We start from the raw sequence: 22,878 nt of genomic DNA, 5'->3' as shown, positions 1-22,878 counted from the left end.
TTACTTCAAATCAGGACCATACCATCCCTGTAAGGAACCCTTTTCCCCCATAAACACAATCTTTCAAGTGACGGCAAATCTGCCATTAACGCAGAGGCAACACTTCAAGCCCAGCTGCGCCCTCCTCCCGATAGTATCCTGTTAGGCTCGGTGTCACGCTCCTGAGAAAAGCTCTACTCACTGGACTCAGCAATCGAGAAGTTCACATGGTCACAAGTGCCTCCGCCTCACACAAGGTGAACCATGGTCAACACTGCTTTTCTAATTGAAGTAAGACTTCCTCAACCTCTTGCTGACGATCACAAACTAGCACGTGGGGCCCAGTATCAGACAACCAGACTCCATCTTGCTCTAATGATGATTTTAAGCACACATAGGAGGTAGGGGAAAATTACTAATTTAAACAAAATGTTTAATCTTCTAATTATGGGACAGGCTCCAAGAAGATGGAAAGTGATTTGCAATCTTCATTATGGAACCCGCACGCAACCACTGGCACAAGGCATGTCAGCCAGAAGGCAGATACCATTTCTTCTCCCACGGAGCCTTCTGTGTCCTTGTAGGTTCTGTGCGGATAAAAGAAGAAATCTTTGGCCAAAAGGGGGGAGGGGGGGAGAGAGGAAGAGAGACAGAGAGAGATCACAATTTGTCTTCCCAAGTTCATTATGCTAAATGAGGTATCAGGGTCCCCAGTAAGAAGCCAAGGAGATAATATTCAGTGACTTCACATTGGCAGATTGAGCAGCCTGAGGGCCTTTGAAACTCAAAAGTCTTATAAAAACTGCCCAGCTCAGGTGGTGCTTAAGCAATTCTTTTTATTTGCTGAAAAGTCCTGTCATTGGTGGTAAGAGATGCAGTGCGAATTAGGGTGGTGCCCACCAACGGCACCTTTGGTCAGAAGGAAATCTGTTCCTCTGCAGATATGCTTGTACCATTGCTAATTTGTGTTATCTCTGCCCATTCAGATCTCTGTGCTAACTCAGGAGAAAAAGTCCCTGCCAACCAAATCTGACGGCAGAACTCCCACTGGAGAATCAGCAGAGAAAGCAAAGGCAATTATTCCCTTTCATTAGAAAGAGTTCTTTTTAAGTTTGGTTGGTTTTGGGGGGTTTTTGTTTTTGTTTTTTAATTCTGAAAACAAAAAGCAGCCATTCATAGCCACTGCTCACTGCAGTCACTTACACAACTGGCAGAAACTGAAATTTCCCCTTAAGCCAACCAGAAAGAGCTGTGCCCCTTTAATTACCTGTTGTAATGTAAAACCAGACGTGGAGAGGACAGCCACAGTAGATCTGGGCAAAACAGCACTGATATTTAACCATCAGTCCAGACCATCTGCAACTGTTTTGCAGAAGCACATGAAGTTTATGGATTCCAAAGCTTCCTACAAGTTACCAGGTGCTGAAGGTCAGCTGCATTGTCCTCAGGTCCACGGGGGCTCCTTTCTTCATTCTCTCCAGGCCAGGGTGCTCAACAAAAGACACCATGCCCACATTTTCTGTGCCAAGCCTGGCACGAGGAAAGCGTTGCTTCTTGATTAAGCCACAACATAGATTAAATGTTTAGAACTGGGAGATTCTGAAAAACACCTAGGTGGGAAAGCAATTATCCTAGGAAGAGCACAGCTTCAGCTATGGCCCTCTGCAGCACAAAGGTGAGTTCTGCCCACTTGGCACATCTAAGCTGGCCAGACTGCTCCCCTCCAATGTAGTTTACATTCGGGGGACACAGTGATCTTTTCAAACGTAAACCAAATTGTGCCACACCGCAGCTTAAAACCCCTAATGGCTTCCCATTGTACTGACAATAAAATCTACACATTTTAGAGTTCCCCCACCTCCCCACAGCTGACTCTGTCTATCCTTATCTCCGTGTCTCTTTCTCGTTCACCATGCTCTAGCCACCTTCCTCAAGCATGACAAGCTTGTTCCCACCTTAGGGCTTTCGTACTGGTTTTCCCTGGGCCTATGTTGCTATTCCAACAGCTCTATGTAGCCAAATCGTTCTCATCAATCAGTTCTCAATTCAAATGTTATCTCCTCAGAGAGGCCTTCTAGAACCTTCTGATGCTCCCCCATCACTCTATCAGCCCATTTCCCCTCTTCATATCCATATCTGAAATTATCTTGGTTTTGTGTGTGTAGTATTTGTTTGCTTGTGTGAGTGTTCTTATTCATTTGCATTTGTTTTTCTCGTTTATTGTCGGCCTTGCCTCCCTGGATATAAGTTCCATAAAGCCAAGGGAGTGCAAACGTCTTGTGCATCTCCATTCCTAGTATCTAGCATAGCAACTTCCATTTAGTAGGCAGTTAATAGTATCTGTTGAATAATTAAAGAAAGGTTCAAAGAAAAAAAAAGAAAGGTTCAATATGGATCATTAATCTAAATGAAATTTACTAAGCCTCAAAAATCTACACTGGCTCACAGCCTGACTGTCAGCATGTGTCACAATGCCCTAGAAACACTGGTTTGTTCTTCATCAACTCCTGCTGAGTGATCAGGAGACAATGGCAAAGACAAGACTAAGATGAACTTGCAGTCTCTCAAAGTTGCAGAACTTGAAAATCTGCAAGCCTCTCAGGTAGAGTCTTCCCCAAGTTGTCCTTTCCGAGGAGGATCAGATGGGCTAGCAATGGTGATTACCAATGGGCTGAGGCCAAAGGCTGGGTCTTAAAGGTCCAGCAAAGGCAGGGTATAGCATATGAGGCAGCCCGAGTCCCAACCAGCCAGAGTCCTTCTGGATGAAGCAGCAGTTGGGAGCCAGAGAGCAGATGTACACACCCGGGAGGGGCGGGGAAGGGGAACAGAAGAAATGAGAGATAAAGCCAGAGAGATAAAGAGAGATAGCCTTCAAAATGGTAGGCAAAGAGATCTAGAAGAAATGCTGGATGAAAAATGAAGACAAGTGACACTGATATGATTAGTATTAGTTACAGACTTCAGTAACTAAGAGTCCTAAAATTTTACAGTTCATCCAAAGATGACCAAGAATACTAACGCTTCATTCATCAAACCACCTCAACTTTTCAGGACACCATGAAAAGAAAGCAAAAAGGGCCTCAGAGGTTAGATTTTATCCTATTTTATCCTATCAAACAACACCACTAAGGAGTGAGAGCTGACACCAAAGAGAAGAAAAACTATAAACAATAGGCACAAGAACTCAAAATCTCTCTGTAACACTCCGAAGTGTTTTAATACAGGAGTTAAAAACTTCCCACACCTCAAAAGACCGTAAGAGAAATCTGGGCACAATTAACATGTGTTCATAATCATGACCCTAAGAAAACAACAGTCTGACCGATTGAGAATGGCAAGAATGTTTATGTTTTAGAAAGAACTCCACACAAAACGAAAATTCAAGTTTTAAATACAGAAAAAGCACCGTTCTGAACTCCATTTTATCAATCAAGTACGTGGGATCCTGAGGCAAGTCACTTTCCCTCCCTATGCCATGCCTGCCCCACCTGGAAAAAGAGAAAGTTCTTATTCTAGCACTCCCGCTCCACTTAGAAGTTTCTGCTATCTGGAAAATCTATTTATGAGGAACACCACATTTTCCAAAGACACCAGACAAAAGAGGAGTTAGTGCAACTCAATATAACTCATACCACCTTTTAAATTTTTTTAAATGTTTATTTACTGAGAGAGAGAGAGAGAGAGAGAGAGAGAGAGAGAGAGAGAAGCTCAAGCAGGCTCCATGCTGTCAGCGCAGAGCCCCATGAGGGGCTTCATCTCACAACCTGTGAGATCATGACCTGAGCCAAAATCAAGAGCCAGATGCTTAACCGACTGAGCCACCCAGGCTGAGGTTCCTTTTTTAAAACGGTGATATGAAGGGCACCTGGTGGCTCAGTCGGATGAGTGTCCAATTCTTTTCTTTGGCCAAGGTCATGATCTCATGGGCCGTGAGATCAAGCCCCACTGGGCATGGAGCCCGTTTAAGATTCTCTCTCTTCCTCTCCCTCGCCCTTCTGCACTCGATCTCGCTTTCTCTCTCTCTCAAAAATAAGAAAATAAATAAAATAAAAAGAAACCTCAACGTGGGTTTCTTCCCATGACAACCCCCAATTCATCAACGGTGATGTTGTTTCTTATCCTCCTTTCTTGCTAAGTGTTAGCATTCTGTTGATTTTCTGGCATTTCTACCTTCCTCTGCCCAACAGCTACTCCTGGCCAGAGTTCCCATTCCATGTTTCAGCTTCTCTGTCAATAATTACATAGCCTTGAAATGCTCAGATTTCCCTTATCATTAATATGAGACGCTATTAGCTGTTCCCATGGAAGTATTAATGTTTGAAGAGGCCAGTAAAAGATAACAGGACAAACTCTAGCTACAATTCTTTTATTTTTATCCAAAGCTGCAAAGAAAATAGCATTCCAACATGATAGATACACTAGAAGACTGATGTACTGTTAATGTTTATGCTTATTAAAAATCCCAAAAATAATTTTAACTCCGATGCTTTTAACTGAAGAGAGGTGGGTCAAATAAAAAATGTAATCAATTCTCAAGTTTATGTGTTAACAAAACAAGCACATAAATAATGCCAAACTGTTCAATAACCGAGCATATGTGCCTCTGGAATATAGTCAGACACATTCAGAGAGAAGCATCATAACACTCTCTGCTTGATTTCAAACCTTCTCAGTTCAGTCAATGGCTTTGGACATTGCTGGGGAGCTGACAGGAAGGCTAAGGAGCCCAAGTAGATAATCTGCTCACAGGCAACTGATAATCTAAAACGAGTTAAGAGATGAAAATGCACTGTGGTAGTCTCACTAGATCTTTCACTGAACTCAGGATGAAGATAATCTAGTTTCTATTTACCAACCCACCATGGAGATGGGGTTTTAAAGTTTAGGCCAACATACTTTCAGATCAGTCACTCCTAGAACACTGCAGAAAAGAAAACGGCTTTGAATCATTCAGCTGAAATACTAAAACCAAATGGCTGACTCCGGAGAAAGTAAGAGAATCTCAGCTATACCTTCTCCTAACTCCAATTTCTCTATAGCTATATAAGACTCAGACCAAAACAACCACTTCCTTCAGGAACCTTGCGGGGGTGGAGAGAGAAAGAAAGAAAGAAAAAGAAAGGAGTAATTTGTAAATGAGATTTCTGGCACTAGAAAAGGGGAACAGTGAGATATCTCAGCAATATTAGAGAGACCTGGGGAAAAGAATTACTGTGTTGATGACATAATTCTTGATATCAATGACTGCTAACTGTGGCAGAGTAGGGTTGTGCTTTAATCTATTGAGAACAGTTCTATACTGTGGCATGTGTGGGTGACAAACTGTTCTCATTTCCTTTTATAGCACTCTAAACCTTAATCTCCAAGGGACCAATGACCTTGGGAATACTGAGGCAGCTCTGCAGAATTCAAAAAAACATTTTTTCTTTTGCTACAGCATGTGTGTTGTTTGTAATTATATCAATAATTAAAAATCAAAAGCTAACATTTACTGGGCACTTAAGGGTCAGGCACTATACTACTTAGCACTACCCACTCTTATTTAATCCTGTATTTTAAAAAGGATGTAAAATGGAGTTTTGTTCTGTTTTGTTTTTCTACTGGCGGGCAGAGATACACTATTATAAAATCTCCATTTTAAAGATGGAGACCTGAGGCTTGAAGAGGTTAATAACTGACCCAAGGTCACACAGCCGGCAAACAGCAGAGGTGGGATTCAAACACGGGCAGTCTGACCCCCAAGTGAGTGTTCATTCATTCACCACACTAACACCTAGTGAGCACACGCTTTCAATTATTTTCTCCAATAGAGCTGACAAGCTTCTCTGAGCCATCTACATTCTCCAATGTAGTCATTTTTACATTTGTAAACTTCTCCATTGGGGTAAGCTTTATAAATTGAATTTATCAATCCCCCAATTTATGGACTTATTTAAGTAAGCTCTCACCCAACACGGGGCTCAAACTCACAACCCTGAGATCGACAGTCGCATGCCCCGCTGACTGAGCTTCCCAGTGTCCTGCAATCCCCCAATTTAAACGACACCTAGTGAGAGACTGCAGAAAGTTATGGCTGTCTTCTTCAAGTCCACTGCCAAAATCAGGCATCTCAATAACACCCACCTCCAAGGAAGCTGAAATAGGTAGGACTGAAGTCTATGACCAGAGAAAACAGTTCTGTTGGCCTATAAAGAAAATAAACCCACATTCACCATGCCGCTACAAGATCCACAAAAACAAAAAAGTAAGACCCACTGAAAACTACTTATTTGACAAAGTCCCAATGGTCTAAACAACAATGGTGGCAGCTGAAATAGAAAGGAAGGAATAGAGAGAAGACTGAAGAAGCAACACTTTCTCTGCAAAGCTTTCCCGACAGCAGAGATGCTCCTGCCCGTGCCATCCAATTTTGTTCATTCTTCTATAACGCCAACGACGCCGTGGACTGGATCATCTGTTTTCAAATCCGTGGGATGCCCCCCGCCCCTTAGACTGCAAGCTATGTGAGCAAGAGCTATGTGTGGCTTAAACATTTTCAGAGCTCAACACCCTCCTGACTCCTGAGAAAGGAGCTAGACCTCTTTGTTCACAAGATCTTATGATTCATGGGGAAAAGAACCTCGTCTTTCATCTTTGAGAAGTATCTCCAAAGCTTCTTTAAAATCTGCTGAACAGAGACACCCCTGACTAAAATGCAAAATCAGGGGTAGGTGGTGGGGCAAGAGTAGAGATACAGAAAATCATGTGATACCAGAACATCTGGTCAGAATGCTCAAAAGACACATGAAACTAGACTAGGGCTAGTGAGCTAACAGTTGTCTACACCTAGGTGATGAAAGATTGAAGAATGGATGAGTTCATCTAGGATGAGGAAAAGGATTATAGAATCAAATTCCAATGAAAAATCAAGAGTAATGAGGCTCAAGAAAATCTCTGGCAGAGGGTATTGACAACCTTCAAGAATGTAGGTTTTGGACATTCTAGAAAACAACTGACCAGTACTCTTCACAAATGTCAAGATCATACAAGACAACAAAAATGACAATTAAATGCAATGCGGGATCCTGGATAGGATCCTGGAACAGGAAAAGGGCATTAGTGGAAAAAACTAATGACATCTGAATTAAGTCTGTAATTCAGTTACTGGCATATGAATGTCAATTTCCTGATTTTGATCATTGTACTATGCTTACAGAAGATGTTAACTTTAGGAGACACTGGGTGAGGAGTAAATGGAAACTCAAACTCTCTTTACTATTTTTGTAATTTCCTGTAAATTCAACATTACTTCAAAATAAAACTTTTAGGGGCACCTGGGTGGCTCAGTTGGTAGAGCATCTGACTCTTGGTTTCGGCTCAGGTCATAATCTCACAGTTTTGTGAGTTTGAGCCCCACACTGGGCTCTGCACGGGCAGGGTGGAGCCTGCTTGAGATTCTCTCTCTTTCCCTTTCCCTCTCCCTCTGCCCCTCTCCTGCTTGCACGCTGTCTCTGTCTCCCTCAAAACAAGTAAATAAACTTCAAAAATTAAAAATAAATAAAAATAAAACTTTTTAAAATGTAGGTTTTGCGGCAAGAGTAGCAAGAGATGATATGCAAGAGGGCAATTCAGAAGCTGAAGTAACATATTTGAGTCAAATATTCTTGAGGTCTAACACGAAAGCAAAGACATACGAGTCAGCAAGCAAACGAGATAAGAGGGAAACAACCAGAGCATATCTGAAGGTACGTCCTGGTTCACTCACCCAATCATTAAACAACCATTCTTTAAGCATCAGTTATAGGTGAGACAGCCTGCTAGGTGCTGGTCTAAGTTAACGGCCTAATGTGCAAGGAGGCACATAAGTAGGTGTTTTGTGAGTATGAAGAGAATGCACCAGGAAGAAAGAGGATGAGGAAGCTGCAAAGAGAGGAGACGAACTTAAGAAAAATACCACTCAGGAGATGAAACAGAAAACACTCTGAAATGGGAATATCAATGAAAATAGCTCTTTATCTGTTGTTTATAGTCCCGCTACGAACAAAAAGCAACCGTGAAAGCCCTAGTCTAAACTGTCATGCAAGAAAAGCCTATTTCACGATACTGTAAAACAACATCACGATTAGGATAATATTCTCAGGGCTGTAGGTAAAATGGGGCGCCACAGAAGGAGCACAGGTGTTCAGGCTTCCAAAATGCTTCTTACATCCACACCATCAACAAAAATGACAACAGGAAAACTCAATTACAAACTACAACACTACCTTGTGGAGAAAGAGGCAGATGATAAGAAACACAAATGATAAACACAGGGGAAAAAAAATGCCTATTACAGCAAATCTGAACTAACACTTTACATACTTACTAGATTAATGAGAAAAAATCAAATTGTGACAACTAGCAGTATCAAGATTGTGGTAGGACCAGAACACGCACGCTGTTAGCACCGTAAACTGACAAAGGACTAATTCCATAGGAGCACTATGGGTTTCTTAATGTATTTGCAGTCGAGGGACACCATCATCTGCCACTCCCCTCCACTGACTCAATGCTCGGAACATCTCACTCCCATGCTTCTGCTCTCACTAATCCTAGTCAAGAATGACTCTCCTCAGCTTCCTTCATTGCCCACAGAACTCCTATTCATTCACCGCGGCTGAGATTCCAACATCTCCCTTTTCTTCAGTGACCATGTCAAATTCATCCCATGAATACACCCCTTCTCCGGGCATTATCCAATCATTCCTTCCATGATGCTCCCATAATCCTTTATTCACACTGTTTGTTGTTGAAATATCTGTCTCATTCCTTAGGTTATGAATTCTTTAAAGTCCAGGACCATGTCTTAATAAGTTTTGTACATGCAATACTTAGCACAGGAGATGGCATATGGTAATTTCTAACGGTAGGTGGGAGGGGGAAAATGCCACACAAATAAAGAAGTTCACTGCAAGAGTATCTCCAAGAACGAAAACCTGGAAACCAAATAATTATAAAATAATTATAGATAATTCTTCTAATTACAGAGGAACAACTTAAGGGAAAATAGTCTATCGCTTTAGCAAAAGGTACGAAAACATTAAAAATAACACGAAGACTATGCAGAAACACAGAAAATATTTCTGGCAGTATTAAAAAGATAGAATACATGGGGCGCCTGGGTGGCTCAGTAGGTTAAGCATCCGACTTCGGCTCAGGTCATGATCTCGCGGTTCGTGAGTTCCAGCCCCGCATCGGGCTCTGTGCTGACAGCTCGGAGCCTGCTTCAGATTCTGTGTCTCCCTCTCTCTCTGGCCCTTCCAGAGCCCTTTCTAGAGCTCTGTCTTCTCTCTTTCTCTCCCTCTCAAAAATAAATAAACATTAAAAAAAAAAGATAGAATACAAAACAGTATATACACAATGATTATAGCTATCCAGCATATAAGAACTGTGGGAATATAAAAATATTTGTTAGATTAGGGTACTTTTCCTTCTCTCAAACACTTTCTTTTTAATACTATTCCTGTCAGTTTACTGTCATTAAAATGTTTTCACTTCAAAGGGGAAAGGAGCAAGATTATACATTCTTGTAAGCTCCTGCAATCCAAGGAGATGCTACGATATCACTGATAGCTAACAAGAGGAGTGGGCGTCTGCAGTATTGCTAAAAGCAAGGGTCCCTGACCCCAATCTGCCTCACAGAGCACACTTCTCATGTCACAAAGCAAGTCATTCCCACTGAGCCCAGCTGCACTAAATGTGAATTCTTTATTGCAAAACTTGGAAGGTAAGAACTTTTCCCAGACATCTGTGGAATTAGTATTAATGAGAATGCCCTGAAGTTCATATACACGCCTATGCAGCAGACACTTCTCAGCCAAGGAACTGCTGGGCACACTTCTTGATGAGATGTCTAAGCCTGAAGGCATCAAAAAAGTACATTTCCATATTGGGAACATAACTGGCTTCCTCTTTAAGACTTTTTCCACCACCTCCTGTCCACACTGTATAATTCTCCTGTCTTCTTAAATGAATAGTTAACATATGTCAAGGATATAAGGCATATACTGAGGCACTCACTGCCTAACTCTATTACTAGCAGAACCAATCACAGCAGAAAATTGGAATCTTCCCACCAAGCTGCCCCAAAAATGAAATTCAGGAAGCACCCAAAAAATATGAAAATACTTTTAATAAACATTTTTCTTGACATTACGTATCTTCCTTGCTTACCTTAATCTCTTAATTCCAGGAAAAGAAACAACCAGAATTCTTATGGCTCAAGTCCTTCATTTTACAGGTGGTTAAAAAAAAATGATATACAGAGAGGGGAAGTGACTTGTCCTGAGTCACCCAGATAAGTAATGATAAAGGGAGGATTAAAACTCAAATCTCTCAGATTTTCAGCCCCGATTCATTCTCCTACATCAAGCTTTTTTTATCCCTTGAAATCTCTAGAGCTCTTGGCCTAAATAATTAGTATCACAGAATTTAAAGTTAGAAGGGAGCTCAGAGAGACTTACTTAATCCCTTCATTAGGCATATGAGGAAACTGAGGCCCAGAAAGATTAAGTGATTTGCTCTCCATATCTTGGATGGCAGGGAATAAGTATAACTTAAGCTCAAAAAACTGCAAACTAACGGCTATGAGAAGGGAGGAGAATCTCAGCTGAGAAAAATTTTAAAAGGAATGTAGATCATTCTAGACCAGGGACCGGTTTCAAAACGTAATCCCTGGACCCTCTGCTTCAGCATCACCTGAGATCTTGTTAGAAATGCAAATTCTGGGGTGCCTGGGTGGTTCAGTAAGTTGGGTGTCTGACTTAGGCTCAGGTCACGATCTCATGATTTATGGGTTCAAGCCCCACGTCAGGCTCTGCGTTGACAGCTCAGAGTCTACAGCCTACTTCGGATTCTGCATCTTCCTCTTTCTCTCCGCTCATGTTCTCTCTCTCAAAAATAGATCAACATTAAAAAAAAAATTAAAAAAAAAAAAGAAATGCAAATTCTAAGGTCCCACAGGAGGCACTGAATCAAACTCTAGGGGTGGGGACGTTCAAATCAAACAACATGTCCCGGAGAAACAAACTTCAGTGGTCACATTGAGTCCACTTTGTAAATCGTAACTATAATCCACGGCATTTAAATTTTTCTATACTACATTCTTCTATATGTATACCATACTTCAATTTTTAAAGTTTTTAAAACTCTGAAGACAAAATGGAAAACTAGATTTGGGTATTCGTTTGGTTCTAGTTCTGGCTTTGCTTCTTACCGACTGTCTTTGAGCAGGTAACTGACCTCCCTCGCTTGAGTTTTCTTTTCTATAAAATAGGCATACCACCCCCCTCAAAAGGCATGTCAAGAATTAACTGTAAGAACTCATCGGGAAGCACTTTAGTTCAGCATCAGGCACAGAGTAGGCAGCAGTCCAGCACAGTCATTAAGAGCTTCAGCTATGAGGTAGGTGCTTTTTTGCGCCTCAGTTCCCTCGTCTGTACAACCAAGGTTAAAAACAGTACCTTCTTCGTAGGGTTGTTATAAAGACTTTGAGAGATCACACAGGTAAGTAATGCATCTTGCATATCTATAAAATGTTACTGTTTTTGAAGAGCTTTTGCATCCATTAATTCAAATGATCCTCACGCATTGCCACAAGAGGATGGGTGCATTTGATTGATTATGGACTAGATTCCAGACTGTACCATCTTTTAGGAACAGGAGGAGTGCACATCAATCTTACAGAAAGGAAACAGCACGCATGAATAGTGCACGTGGGGAATGAACAGGGTTGAAAATAAGATCAGGATTCTGGTTTCAACTCTGCCACCCCCTTAGCCCACAACCTCAGGGAAGTGCTTTACCAGAATGGGGTTTGCTTTCTATATGTAAACAAGTGGGGTGCATTAGGTTATTTATAACATGTCTCCAAATAAAATTCCAACTCCTTGTCATGGCCTATAGGAAGGCCTACATAGTCTGTCGTCTGCCTACATCTCTTATCCATCACCTGCCATTCTCCTGTTCACCCACGTTCCAGCTACATCGGTCCCCTTCCTGGTCTTCTAACAGGCTACACCAGCTTCTACCTTATAGTCCCCATACCTGCCCTTCCTTCTGCCTTGATCATTCTGCCCTTTTCCATGATTGGCTCCTTCTCAACCTTCAGTCCTTTTAACATCCATTCCTCACGGTCCTTCCCAGACCATATTACCAAAGGTAACAGGTCCTGTCTCCTACTGCCAGGGGCTATTTTCTTTAGCAGCACTGTCTAATAAAAATATACTGAAAGCCACAAATGAGCCACATATATAACTTTAAATTTTCTAGTAGTCACATTTAAAAAGTTTTCAAAAAGTAACATTAATTTTAATAATATATTTTCTTTAAGCCTATATATCTAAAGTATTATATCTCAATATGGAATCAATATAAAAAGTATTAATATATATTAATTTTTTCATACTAAGTCTTGGAAATCCAATGTGTACTTTACATATACAGCAGATCTCAATTCCAACTTTACACATACAGATCTCAATTCCAACACATTGCAAGTGTTCAGTAGTCACAGGTGCCCCGTGACAGGTGACCACACCAAACAGCACAGTTCTACCACATACCCTGCTTACCCTTCAAAGCACCTATCACAATCTGAATGTTTATTGACCCATTATCTTGCTACTTCCCTACCAGACTACAGGCTCCACAAAAGCAAGAACCTCGTCTGTTTCCTTTAATGCCTTATCGTCAGAGGATTTGGTGCATTATACGGTAGGCATTCAATACATGTTTTTTGAGCAAATGAATGAACCTCTTCTAGCTTTAATATTCTGAGTCAATGGACTAGCCATTCTACAACTCTCAAACAGACAATCCTCCCACTTCCTTTCTTCTTTCTGGCTCAATAACTGTCTTAAAGAGAGAAATCTCTTGGCTATTTATCTCCCATTGCTTATGAGCTCTTTTCTACGATGTCTACAGTCTTCAAGGTCCATTCTTTGTATACTGGCTGAGGGAGTGGCGTGAATATGATTGCTAACGTTTCCTGAACCTTCACACTTTGACAAGCATTGGCCTAAGCACTTTGCAACAGGCTTATGTGGTAGGTACCATCTTTGCCCCCATTTACAAATAAGGAAAACAAGGCATAGAGAGATTAAGTATTTTGTTCAAGGTTACAGCAGCCAGTTAGTAGCAAAACAGACTCCAAGAGACATGCGGCTCCAGACTCATGGCTCTTAATCACCTGTTCTCTACTACAGAGCTGTCCAATGGGAATAAAGACCAGTTATATATGTAAATTTTAATTTTAAAAGGCTAGTAGCTACATTAAAAAAATCAACAGAAACAGGTAAAATTTATCTTAAATATAATTTTATGTCACCGATTACGCATATGATTAATCAACATAATCAATAATCAAGGTAATTGATTTGATCAATAAGATCATAGAATCGGTTTAAAAATGTTATTTCTCACATGAATCTTCAAAATTCAGTGTGACTTTACACCTAGAGTACTTTTCAATTCATACTAGCTCCGTTTCAAGTGTTTAATAGGCATATGAACAACTACAAGGGACCTCTTTAGAAAGTCAAAGAGAGGGAAACCTTTGAACTGGGAGCCAGGAGACCTTAGCTCTAATACCAGCTCGTACGTGTTGAGTGACTCTCGGTAAGTCCTTTCTGCCCTCTGGGCCATCGTCTCCCACTAAGTCGCCTGAGCAGGGAAAACAAGATCCCTAGAGTCCCATCCCATGCTAGAATTCCAAACATCTCCCAACAACAGCAGTTAACACAGCTTTTACACTTTAAAACCAGCTTTCACACCCAATAGTTAATATAGTCCTCAAACAACCCTACTAGGAAGTTATTACTGTCTCCGTTTCATATATACAAAAACTAACGCTCCAAGAGGGCAAAACGACTTGTCCAGAACCCACAGGGCCAGTCAGTGGAGAAGCCGGGGCTCAAATGCAGGAAAGACCAGGGCCCTCCCACCACCACCAACAACTCAAAGATGGGGGACAAGAGAGAGTTGAAGGAAGATGGTTGTGAAGATGGTCCGGGGCCTTCAGAAGAGTTGAAGGGAGCCAGGCCCCGGAGCAGGGGAGGGTGAGAAGAGGCCCAGGCTGGAGTTGAGAGGGAGGGGCCTGGGCTCTAAGAAGGAATGAACTGAAAGCGCCCAGGAAAGTCTCGGGGGAGTAAAGTGAAAAGAGTAGCCGGTGGCATGAGAAGTGAGGGGACTCGGGCCGGGGACAGAGGTGAGAGGAGGTGAGGAGGTGAGATAAAGGGGCTCTGGTTCCCGGACCACGCGACCGCTTCCCGGGTGAGGGGACGGCCCGCCGGCCCTCCTCGTCCCACATACCTGGTAGCTCAGAAGTTCGCCCACGTCCATGGTTTCAGGCCCCGCCAACACCTGCTACTCGGGTTCCCTCCACTCACGCCCAAAACGCGGCCCCCTCCGCAGGGGCTCCAGCCACACCGCCGTAAAGCGCCGAGAGCGGGCCGCAGAGCCAATGAGCTGAAAGTTCTTGTGACACGCAACCTGGCCACACTGCGGGAAAAGGCAACGCCACCGTAAAGCGCGCTGCATTTGCGACGGTACTGCTTCCGCCCGGAGCCTGGAGGGGGCGGGGAAAGGAGGCGGAGACTTGAAGGGGGCGGGGCGGCGAGGGAAAAGACGGAAAGGAGCCAAGATTTATTGGGCGCCGCCTATGTGCAGGGCGGAGTGCTGAGTGTTTCACAGGTGCTCTCCTTCCAGTGACCTAGCCAATTTTATCCCCGTTTCACAGATAAGGAAACTGAGGCATAGAACTACACTATCCAGTTCTATACCCGCTAACCACATATGGCTACCGAGGGCTTGAAATACACTACACACTGGATTTCTAAGACATATTGATTACATGTTGAAATTATATTTTGAATATATTGGGTCAAATAAAATATAAAATTAATTTACCCGTTTCTTTTCTCGTCTTAACCGTGGTTAGTAGAAAATGTAAATTACCTATGTGGCTCTTTTTTCGGCTCCCTTTGTATTTTTTAGGACAGTGCTGGCTCAAAGTGTATTGTCCAATGCCTCCAACTATTACTGACAAAGAAACTGTTGGTGATCACATCTCCCTATCCGGGCTTCTTCTCCCTCTATGCAAGGTTTTCTGGGAACTGGATGATCTTGTTTCTACCTGAGAGATGTAGAAAGGTTTTCTGTGGGAGGAAGGTGGCCACGATTGGAAGAGAATCTTCAAAGAGTGCATCTGAGCTCCTGGGATTTAAATAAGGCTCTATCTTCAAAGGGTGTTAAACTTCCCTCTTAGTCTTCTTAGCCATTTAGCCCCGATCTTCACATCCGTGGTATTTGTCTTAGTCCATTCAGGCTGCTGTGAGAAAAATAGCATACACTGGGGGGCTTACAAACAACAGAAATTTATTTCTTCACAGTTCTGGGGCTGGGAAATCCAAGATCAATAAACCAACAGGTTCGTTGTCTGGTGAGGCTACAATGTGGTTCATAGACGGTGCTTTCTCATTATGTCCTCACATGGAGGAAAGGGGTGAGGAAGCTTTCTCCCGCCTCTTTTATAAAAGCACTAATCTCGTGCATGAAGGCTCCACCCTTGTGATCTAATCACCTGCTGAAATCCTCACTTCCTAATACCGTCACCTTGAAGGTTAGGATTTCAATTTACGGATTTGGGTGGGATACAAACATTCAGACCACAGCAATATTGTTAACCATCCTCCCCATCCCATCTCTGCTTGTCTCCAATTATACAGAAGTTATTTTAATGTAACTTTTCAAAGCTCCAAATCGTCTCCTCTTCTGCCTGGCCACCAGCCCCATACCTCATCCAACTCTTCCTCATCCTTCAGGTCTCAAAGGGCACTTTCTTAGAGTAGCCTTCCTCAACTCACGTCCAGTCCAAGGAGGCAGTGCCTTCTCATTCCTCATTATTCTGTTTTCTAGCACCTCCTATATGGCACATATATCTCCATCTGTAATTTTCTACTTAATGGTTGATTGCTTATTTATTGGCAGCCTTATTTGCTGGACACAGGCTCCATGAGAGCAGGAATTGTGTCTGTCATGTTCACCATTATACCCTTGTACAAAAAGCCTCATACAGTGCCTGACACAGAAGGAGGTTTCGTGGGCCATGGTAAGGAGACTGAGTTTTACGCTAAGAGCATTAGGAATCAATTGAAAAGCTTTAAGCAGGAAAGTTTTGTGATTGGGTTTTTGTGTGTGTGTTTTTGTTTTTTAAGAATCACCTATGCAACCTGCTTTGAACTGAATTATTTAGGTGTCTCTCGCCGCCTCCCTCCACTTAACTCTATGGACTTGGCCTTATTCAAGGAGGGAAGGTGAGTAATGGTGGAATGTACCCTTTGGAACTGTGTACCCTTTGGAATTATGTCCCAGTATTTGGTGTGCTGGAGTCAGCTCATATAAACAGGACAACAAGAGCCTATAGTTAAATTGTCAGGAAATTTTCAAGTTGATTGACGTCAGGTTGGTTGCTTGAGATTGGTCACAGTGGGAGTATTTACACCATGGAAATCAACAAATGCTACAAACAAATGCTACAGGGTTACTGATGTTTCAGAGAGCTGGTTGTTACACATTCACCAACACACCACTGATTGTGGTTCTCCTCAAAGTTCCACCACATCTACCTGTGTGCTCTGCCTGTGAGTTACTTTCTCTCTCTAAATTGTGCTCTCTTCCTCTGTAAGGTGACTCATTTGTTCATTCATCAAGTATTTGCTGAGTGCCTACTCAATGCCCGACACAATTCCAGGCTCTGAGGATATAGAAGTCTGTACGAAAAAAGTTCCTGCCCTCTTGGAACCCACATGCTAATTGGAGAAAACCTAATGAGGAATATAACATTATGATCCTCATTTCACAGCTGTGGAAACATCGTCAGCCAGCTGACTTCACCTCTACGTGCCTGATCCCCTTGCCTGCAAAGTGGAGATTCAGTCGAATTTACCTTGTAAGATTATGGGGAATTTACATAAGATGCTGCATGCAAAGAGCACTTAGCAGGTGCCTGGCACAGAAAAGTACTCCATCAATGTTTGGTGTTAATATTATGTGGAGTTAAATGGGAATTGGAGGGGCAGAGAGGCAGGACAAATGAGATCATTCCTATACCCTTTCTTTTGCAGACATCCCATCTTGTCTGTGTGTTTTTGGAGACCCGGCCTTAAAACATAGAGTCATAAGGCAAAACCCTATGAGAACCAGATTTGGTGAGCACCCTGCAATGGGTTTCCCAGAGAAGGTGCCAATTAGATTGGGGCTTAAAGGATGAGAGGAGTTAACCAAGAAGATATGATGGGAGACTGGTGACCCAGGCAGAGGAGGCAGCATGAGCAAAGACATAGAAGTTGAAACATTTCTTATAGACAAAGCATAGGATGTACGGAGGGAAAAAATGGGAAGTAAGTCAGGAGAGGGTGTCTGGGGAAGATCTTGGATAAGGTTGCCAACTTTAGTGCATACAAATATAAGACACTCAGTTAAATTTGCATTTCAGCTAAACAATGAAATTTTTTAGTATGAATATGTTCCATGCAATATTTAGCAACATACTAAAAAGTTTTTGTTGCTTCTCTGAAATTAAAATTTAACTGGGCATCCTTTATCTTGATGTGAAGGTCCATTAATAGTTTCTTGGGAATCTCCAGGGGATGGGGCTTGGGAGACTCACCCTTCAGGTCTCAGCTTAATGTCACTGCATCAGAGGAATCTCCTCTGACTTACAAGATCTAAGACAGTCGCTCAGATTCTCTATCAGCCTTCCTCACCATTATCTTCAGGACACTTCTGATTGGTGTTTCTATATTTATTTGTTTTTCCTTCATTTGGAGTCTGTTTTCTCTTCCATATTCTAAGTTCCAGAAGGCCGGAGATTACTGTATTATTCACCACAATAACGTCAGAACCTTACATAATACCTAGCGTTTAATTGGCACTCGCTAACTAGTGGTTGGTTTAATAAATGAGCCAATCAACCCACAGATTGACTCATTCCCAGCAACAATACTAACAAATACCTTCAAATCTCTACCCCCCAATCCTAATGCTACGGTCTCCCAATTTTCAAGATGTAAAATGGAAGTTCAGAAGAACTATGTGAAATAAGTCAAACAGAAAAAAGATAAATATGATGTCACTTATAGGTGGAATCTAAAAAACAAAACAAAAAACAACAACAAAATAGGCTCATGGATATAGAGAACAGATTGGTAGTTGCCTGAAGTGGGGGAGTGGGGGGGTCAGAGAAATGGATAAAGGGTGACCTCTTCCAGGTTTATAATTTCTGGTTATAAAACGAATGTCGTGGGGATGTAACACATAGCATGGTGACTGTTGTTAATACTGTACTGCATATTTGCAAATAACCAGGAGAGTGGATCTTGAAAGTTTTCATCACAAGAAAAAAAAATGTTATAACTATGTATGATGACGGCTGTCAACTATACTTAATGTGGTGATCATTTTGCAATATATACAAATATAAAATCATTACATAGTATCCTTGAAACTAATGTAATGTTATGTCAAGTATACCTTAGAAAAAAACAAAAGGGGCTACGGGCTATGCACCAAGCAGTCCAAAAGCATGTGGTGGTGGTGATGATGATGGTGATTTCAGAGTGGCATCCACAGAGACGGGTGGGGGAAGGGCACCACCCAAGAGACCAGCTGCTGAGCTGTAATCTTTTTAAAAAATTTAACTTGGAAGAATGATCCCTTCCAGAAAGTTTTTAAATAGCTGTGGGCTGCCTAGCTTCCTTAAACTTCAAGCTTTAGGTATTCCAAGAAGTAATCAGAGTCGCTTCCTCCATTTCATTGCCTCAGTAAATTATTTATTGGAACAGCCTTTAAGAAAATATCCTCAAAAAACACTCATAAAGTATATTTATCACCAATATGGAGCTCCTACCCTGCAATTGTGGGCTGATTGGAAACATATAACAGTGCCTGACTCCTCTATTTAGACACTGAATGAGTGGGAAAGAGTTACAGGGTAGGCGGTGGAAAGGGGGCTGTGCTTTCTGGGGAGCCGAATACACTTGCTGGGGTTCAGGAGAAATCCCTGTTCTCTATGCCTCTCATTCCCCAAATCCAGGTCCCTGGATCCTCTCCACTCTACTATTTTTAAATAGTTTCAGAAACGGAAATGTAGAGAGTTTAGTTGCTTGCCCACAGTCATAGAGTTATTAACTGGCAATACTCCAAACCAAGCTTGTCTGACTATGCATTTCACAGTAGGGATTTGGGCTCAGTTAACCTTTCAAATGGTACTGACACTTATGATCCAGGCACAGATGATTACTGAATTGCTAAAGAGTAATTATCTCTCCCGGCAGATCTTGGTCTCGATTAGACACAAGAATTTATATTCTTCCATATACTGTAAGCCAAGTAAGAACTCAATAGTCATGGATATACAATGAAAAGGAATTATTTCAGGGTTTTTTGAGGTGTGATGATAGAATTGGATTATGTTGTTGAAAGAGTCCTAATCTAGGGCGCCTGGGTGGCGCAGTCGGTTAAGCGTCCGACTTCAGCCAGGTCACGATCTCGCGGTCCGTGAGTTCGAGCCCCGCGTCCGGCTCTGGGCTGACGGCTCGGAGCCTGGAGCCTGTTTCCGATTCTGTGTCTCCCTCTCTCTCTCTGCCCCTCCCCCCGTTCATGCTCTGTCTCTCTCTGTCCCAAAAATAAATTAAAAACGTTGAAAAAAAAAAATTTAAAAAAGGAAGAGTCCTAATCTTTTAAAGATCCAGGCTAAAATCTATATATGAAATAACATGATTAACTAGAATTTGCTTCAAAATAATCCAAGGTGGGGGCCAGCGTGGGTGTGGATGGGGCAGAGATGAGAGGGTTACTGGTAAGCTGATAATTATAGAAGCAGGGTGGGTGATGGATACATAGGAGCTCATTTTATTTATTTTTTATTTTATTTTTTTTTTTTTAAATTTTTTTTTCAACGTTTTTAATTTATTTTTGGGACAGAGAGAGACAGCGCATGAACGGGGGAGGGGCAGAGAGAGAGGGAGACACAGAACCGGAAACAGGCTCCAGGCTCCGAGCCATCAGCCCAGAGCCTGACGCGGGGCTCGAACTCACGGACCGCGAGATCGTGACCTGAGCTGAAGTCGGACGCTTAACCGACTGCGCCACCCAGGCGCCCCAGGAGCTCATTTTATTATTCTCCTGCCAACAGGATGGCGGCAGCAGTCTTAGGCACAATAACATCATGAATAATAAGAGAGGTCATCTTTTTCTAAGGCTTTCTCTCAGGAATAAGGGAGAAGGAAGAAAGGATGCGGGTACAGACCAACTATGTCCATTGCACAAAGAAAGGATTCTGCAGCCAAATATGTACAATTGGAAAAGCTATGAAAACCAGCACTCACAATGGCTCATAAGAATGTGATGAGTTTCATAAACCCCTAATTCTGAGCCCCCCCCCCCCCATCGGTGCCCCACACCGATGATCCTCATGAGTCAGACCTTCCAGAGATGCTTTCATAATAAGAGATGGAGAGAATTATTGATGCAGTCACTCTTTGGGGTCAGTGAAAGGACACTGGTTAAGACCACGTCTGGCTTGGGAAATAAGCGATCCCCTTAACCAGTGAGCTGAAGCAGCTCGTTATTACCCAGACCTAGCACTAAGGATGTGTATTAGTTATCAGTTGCAGTGTAACAAGTTATCCCAAAACATAGTGGCTTAAAATGACAATGAACATTTATTATTTCACACAGTTTCTGTGGATCAGGTATTTGGAAGCAGCTTAGCAGGGTATTTCTGGATAAAGATCTCTCCTGAGATTGTAGTCAAGATGCCAGTCACTTCCAAGATAGCTTGCACAAAGGCTGGTGCTAGTTCTTGGCCAGAGACCTCAATTCCCTGCCACATGGACCTCTCTATCTGGCTGCTCTCATAACGTGGTGGCTGGCTTCCCCAAGAGCAAGTGATCCAAGAAAGACCAAGACCAGAGGGAAGCCAGAGTGTCTTCTGTGACCTAGTCTCAGAAGCCACAGTCCATCATTTCTGCAATATTCTATAGGGTGCACAGGCCAGACTTTTCACTGTGGGAAGGGACTACACGGGGCATGAATGCCAGGAAGCAAGATTCATTGGGTCTAACTTACAAGTGAAGTCTCCAATTCCGGTTAAGCTTTCAGATGACTGCAACCCCAGAGGACATCTTCACTGCCACCTCATGAGACATGGGAGACAGAATCCCCTATCTAGAATGTTCCTAACCTCCTAATCCACAGAAACAGTGAGATAATAAAGGCTTTGGTATTTTAAACTCCTCAGCTTTTAGGTACTTTGGCAGGTAGCATAGATACACGAAATCAAAGCAGCTTAGGTACCGAAGAGTGACATCCCCATCATTGGCAGCCACTGTGACCTATTGATAAACTGAGCATTTGATTAGTCTCCATTAGACTCCATGAACCTTTGCCAGCAGACACCAATAAGGCAGAGAATGGCCCTGCACCCCAGATCGGCTAGAGGGGCAGCTGCTAAATTTACACCTTCCCAGAGAGGATCGCAAGGCACTACAATACAGTGAAAGCTCCCAGCAGTCTTGCAGGGGGAAACCTGTTTAACCTTGTTCCACCCAATGTTTTCCAAGCCCATGTGAACATAGAAGGCATTTTTCACATAACACCTGTTAGTATCCTGCAGAAATAATGCCATGAGAAACACATGTTAAGAAAACCTGATCTGTGTCAGTCTCAGAAGTTTCAGAAAATCCTCTACTCAGATTGAAATCTCAAATTTTTGCTTAGAAAAAAATCTGTACAGGGCATTGCTTTCCGGCGCTCCAGGAGCTGCGGGCCCCTGGAGGTGTCATGGTCTCCTGATTGTGTCCTCACAGCAGGAGAGTCAGTGTCTTACACGAGTATGGGTTCTAGGCGTTTCTCTTCAGCTCTGGGTGGCACTTGTCTGGGCCCCAAGGCAGTTCAGCTCATATCCCACATCTCACCTCTGTCTGCAGCACCTCTCCCAAGGAGGGTCAGACTTCATCCCTGAGTCAGACTAGGCAGTAGGCACTACCTTGGCATCCCAACTACATGTCCACCCCCGGAGATGCCCACGCATAAGATTCCTTCCATTTCTGTTCCTCCCCCCTTCTCTCCCTCCTTTTCTTTTCTCTCCTCCTCCTCCTCCTTCTCTTCCTCTCCCCCATCACCTGGCTGCGGAGGCGGGGGGAGCATTAGTCCATCAGACTGTAAGCCCTATTAGATCTGCTGGGCCCCCCCCCCCCTGAATCTTTCACAAAGAAAACGCAAAGGTGGTGATGCTCTCCGAGTCGCGGGCTCTCAGTGGCTTTAATTTTCTTCCTTCTCTTTATTTGTGTTTTCTCAATTTATATCCTGAAGAACTATTACAGAAGTAGATAATAAATGTATAAAATACATATATATCTATATGTAATAAAATGAAACTAATTTTTTAATCTTCATGCGATTAATTAAAGTTATTTACAATGCCATACCTTAGGCTTCATATAATTCCATAAATCTGCCCCCTTTGGATGCACAACGCCCCCCCCCCCCAACATACCTCTAATCATCTTCTTTCCATGATAAACAACCACGGTTGGTATTTTAGAAATAGGTTTTTATAGAGCTTGTTACATTTTATACTTAGGTTACATGTTTTTATTTATACCACCACCTTCTTCCAGAAAAGATTTAAGGTGGCTTACAAAGATACATAAAACACAGCAAGGTAGCATAAATTAAAAGAAGGTGTAAGAAAAAGAAAAACATGGAGAAGAGCATAAAACAGATAGAAATGAAGCTAATACGAAAATGCTTTTACAGAGTCCCGTTGGTTTCCTCTGGGGAGGCCGCCAGTTGGTTTTAAGCGGGTAACATGAAAAC

General features: G+C 42.5%; 1 protein-coding gene across 1 annotated transcript in view; it reads right to left on the bottom strand.

The window, feature by feature from the left end:
- Positions 1-14,482, bottom strand: part of CTNNBL1 (catenin beta like 1) — a 162,928-nt gene extending 148,446 nt beyond the window's left edge. The window contains exon 1 of the mRNA XM_060617361.3: positions 14,308-14,482. Within this exon, the coding sequence (XP_060473344.1) occupies positions 14,308-14,337 (30 nt within the window). The 5' untranslated portion in view covers positions 14,338-14,482. The remainder of the gene's footprint in view (positions 1-14,307) is intronic.
- Positions 14,483-22,878: the final 8,396 nt, after the last annotated feature.

Source organism: Panthera onca, chromosome A3 (genome assembly GCF_046562875.1).
Source record: "Panthera onca isolate mPanOnc1 chromosome A3, mPanOnc1 haplotype 2, whole genome shotgun sequence".
Classification (NCBI taxonomy): Eukaryota; Metazoa; Chordata; class Mammalia; order Carnivora; family Felidae; genus Panthera; species Panthera onca.
This window is presented reverse-complemented; position numbering and strand designations above follow the sequence as displayed.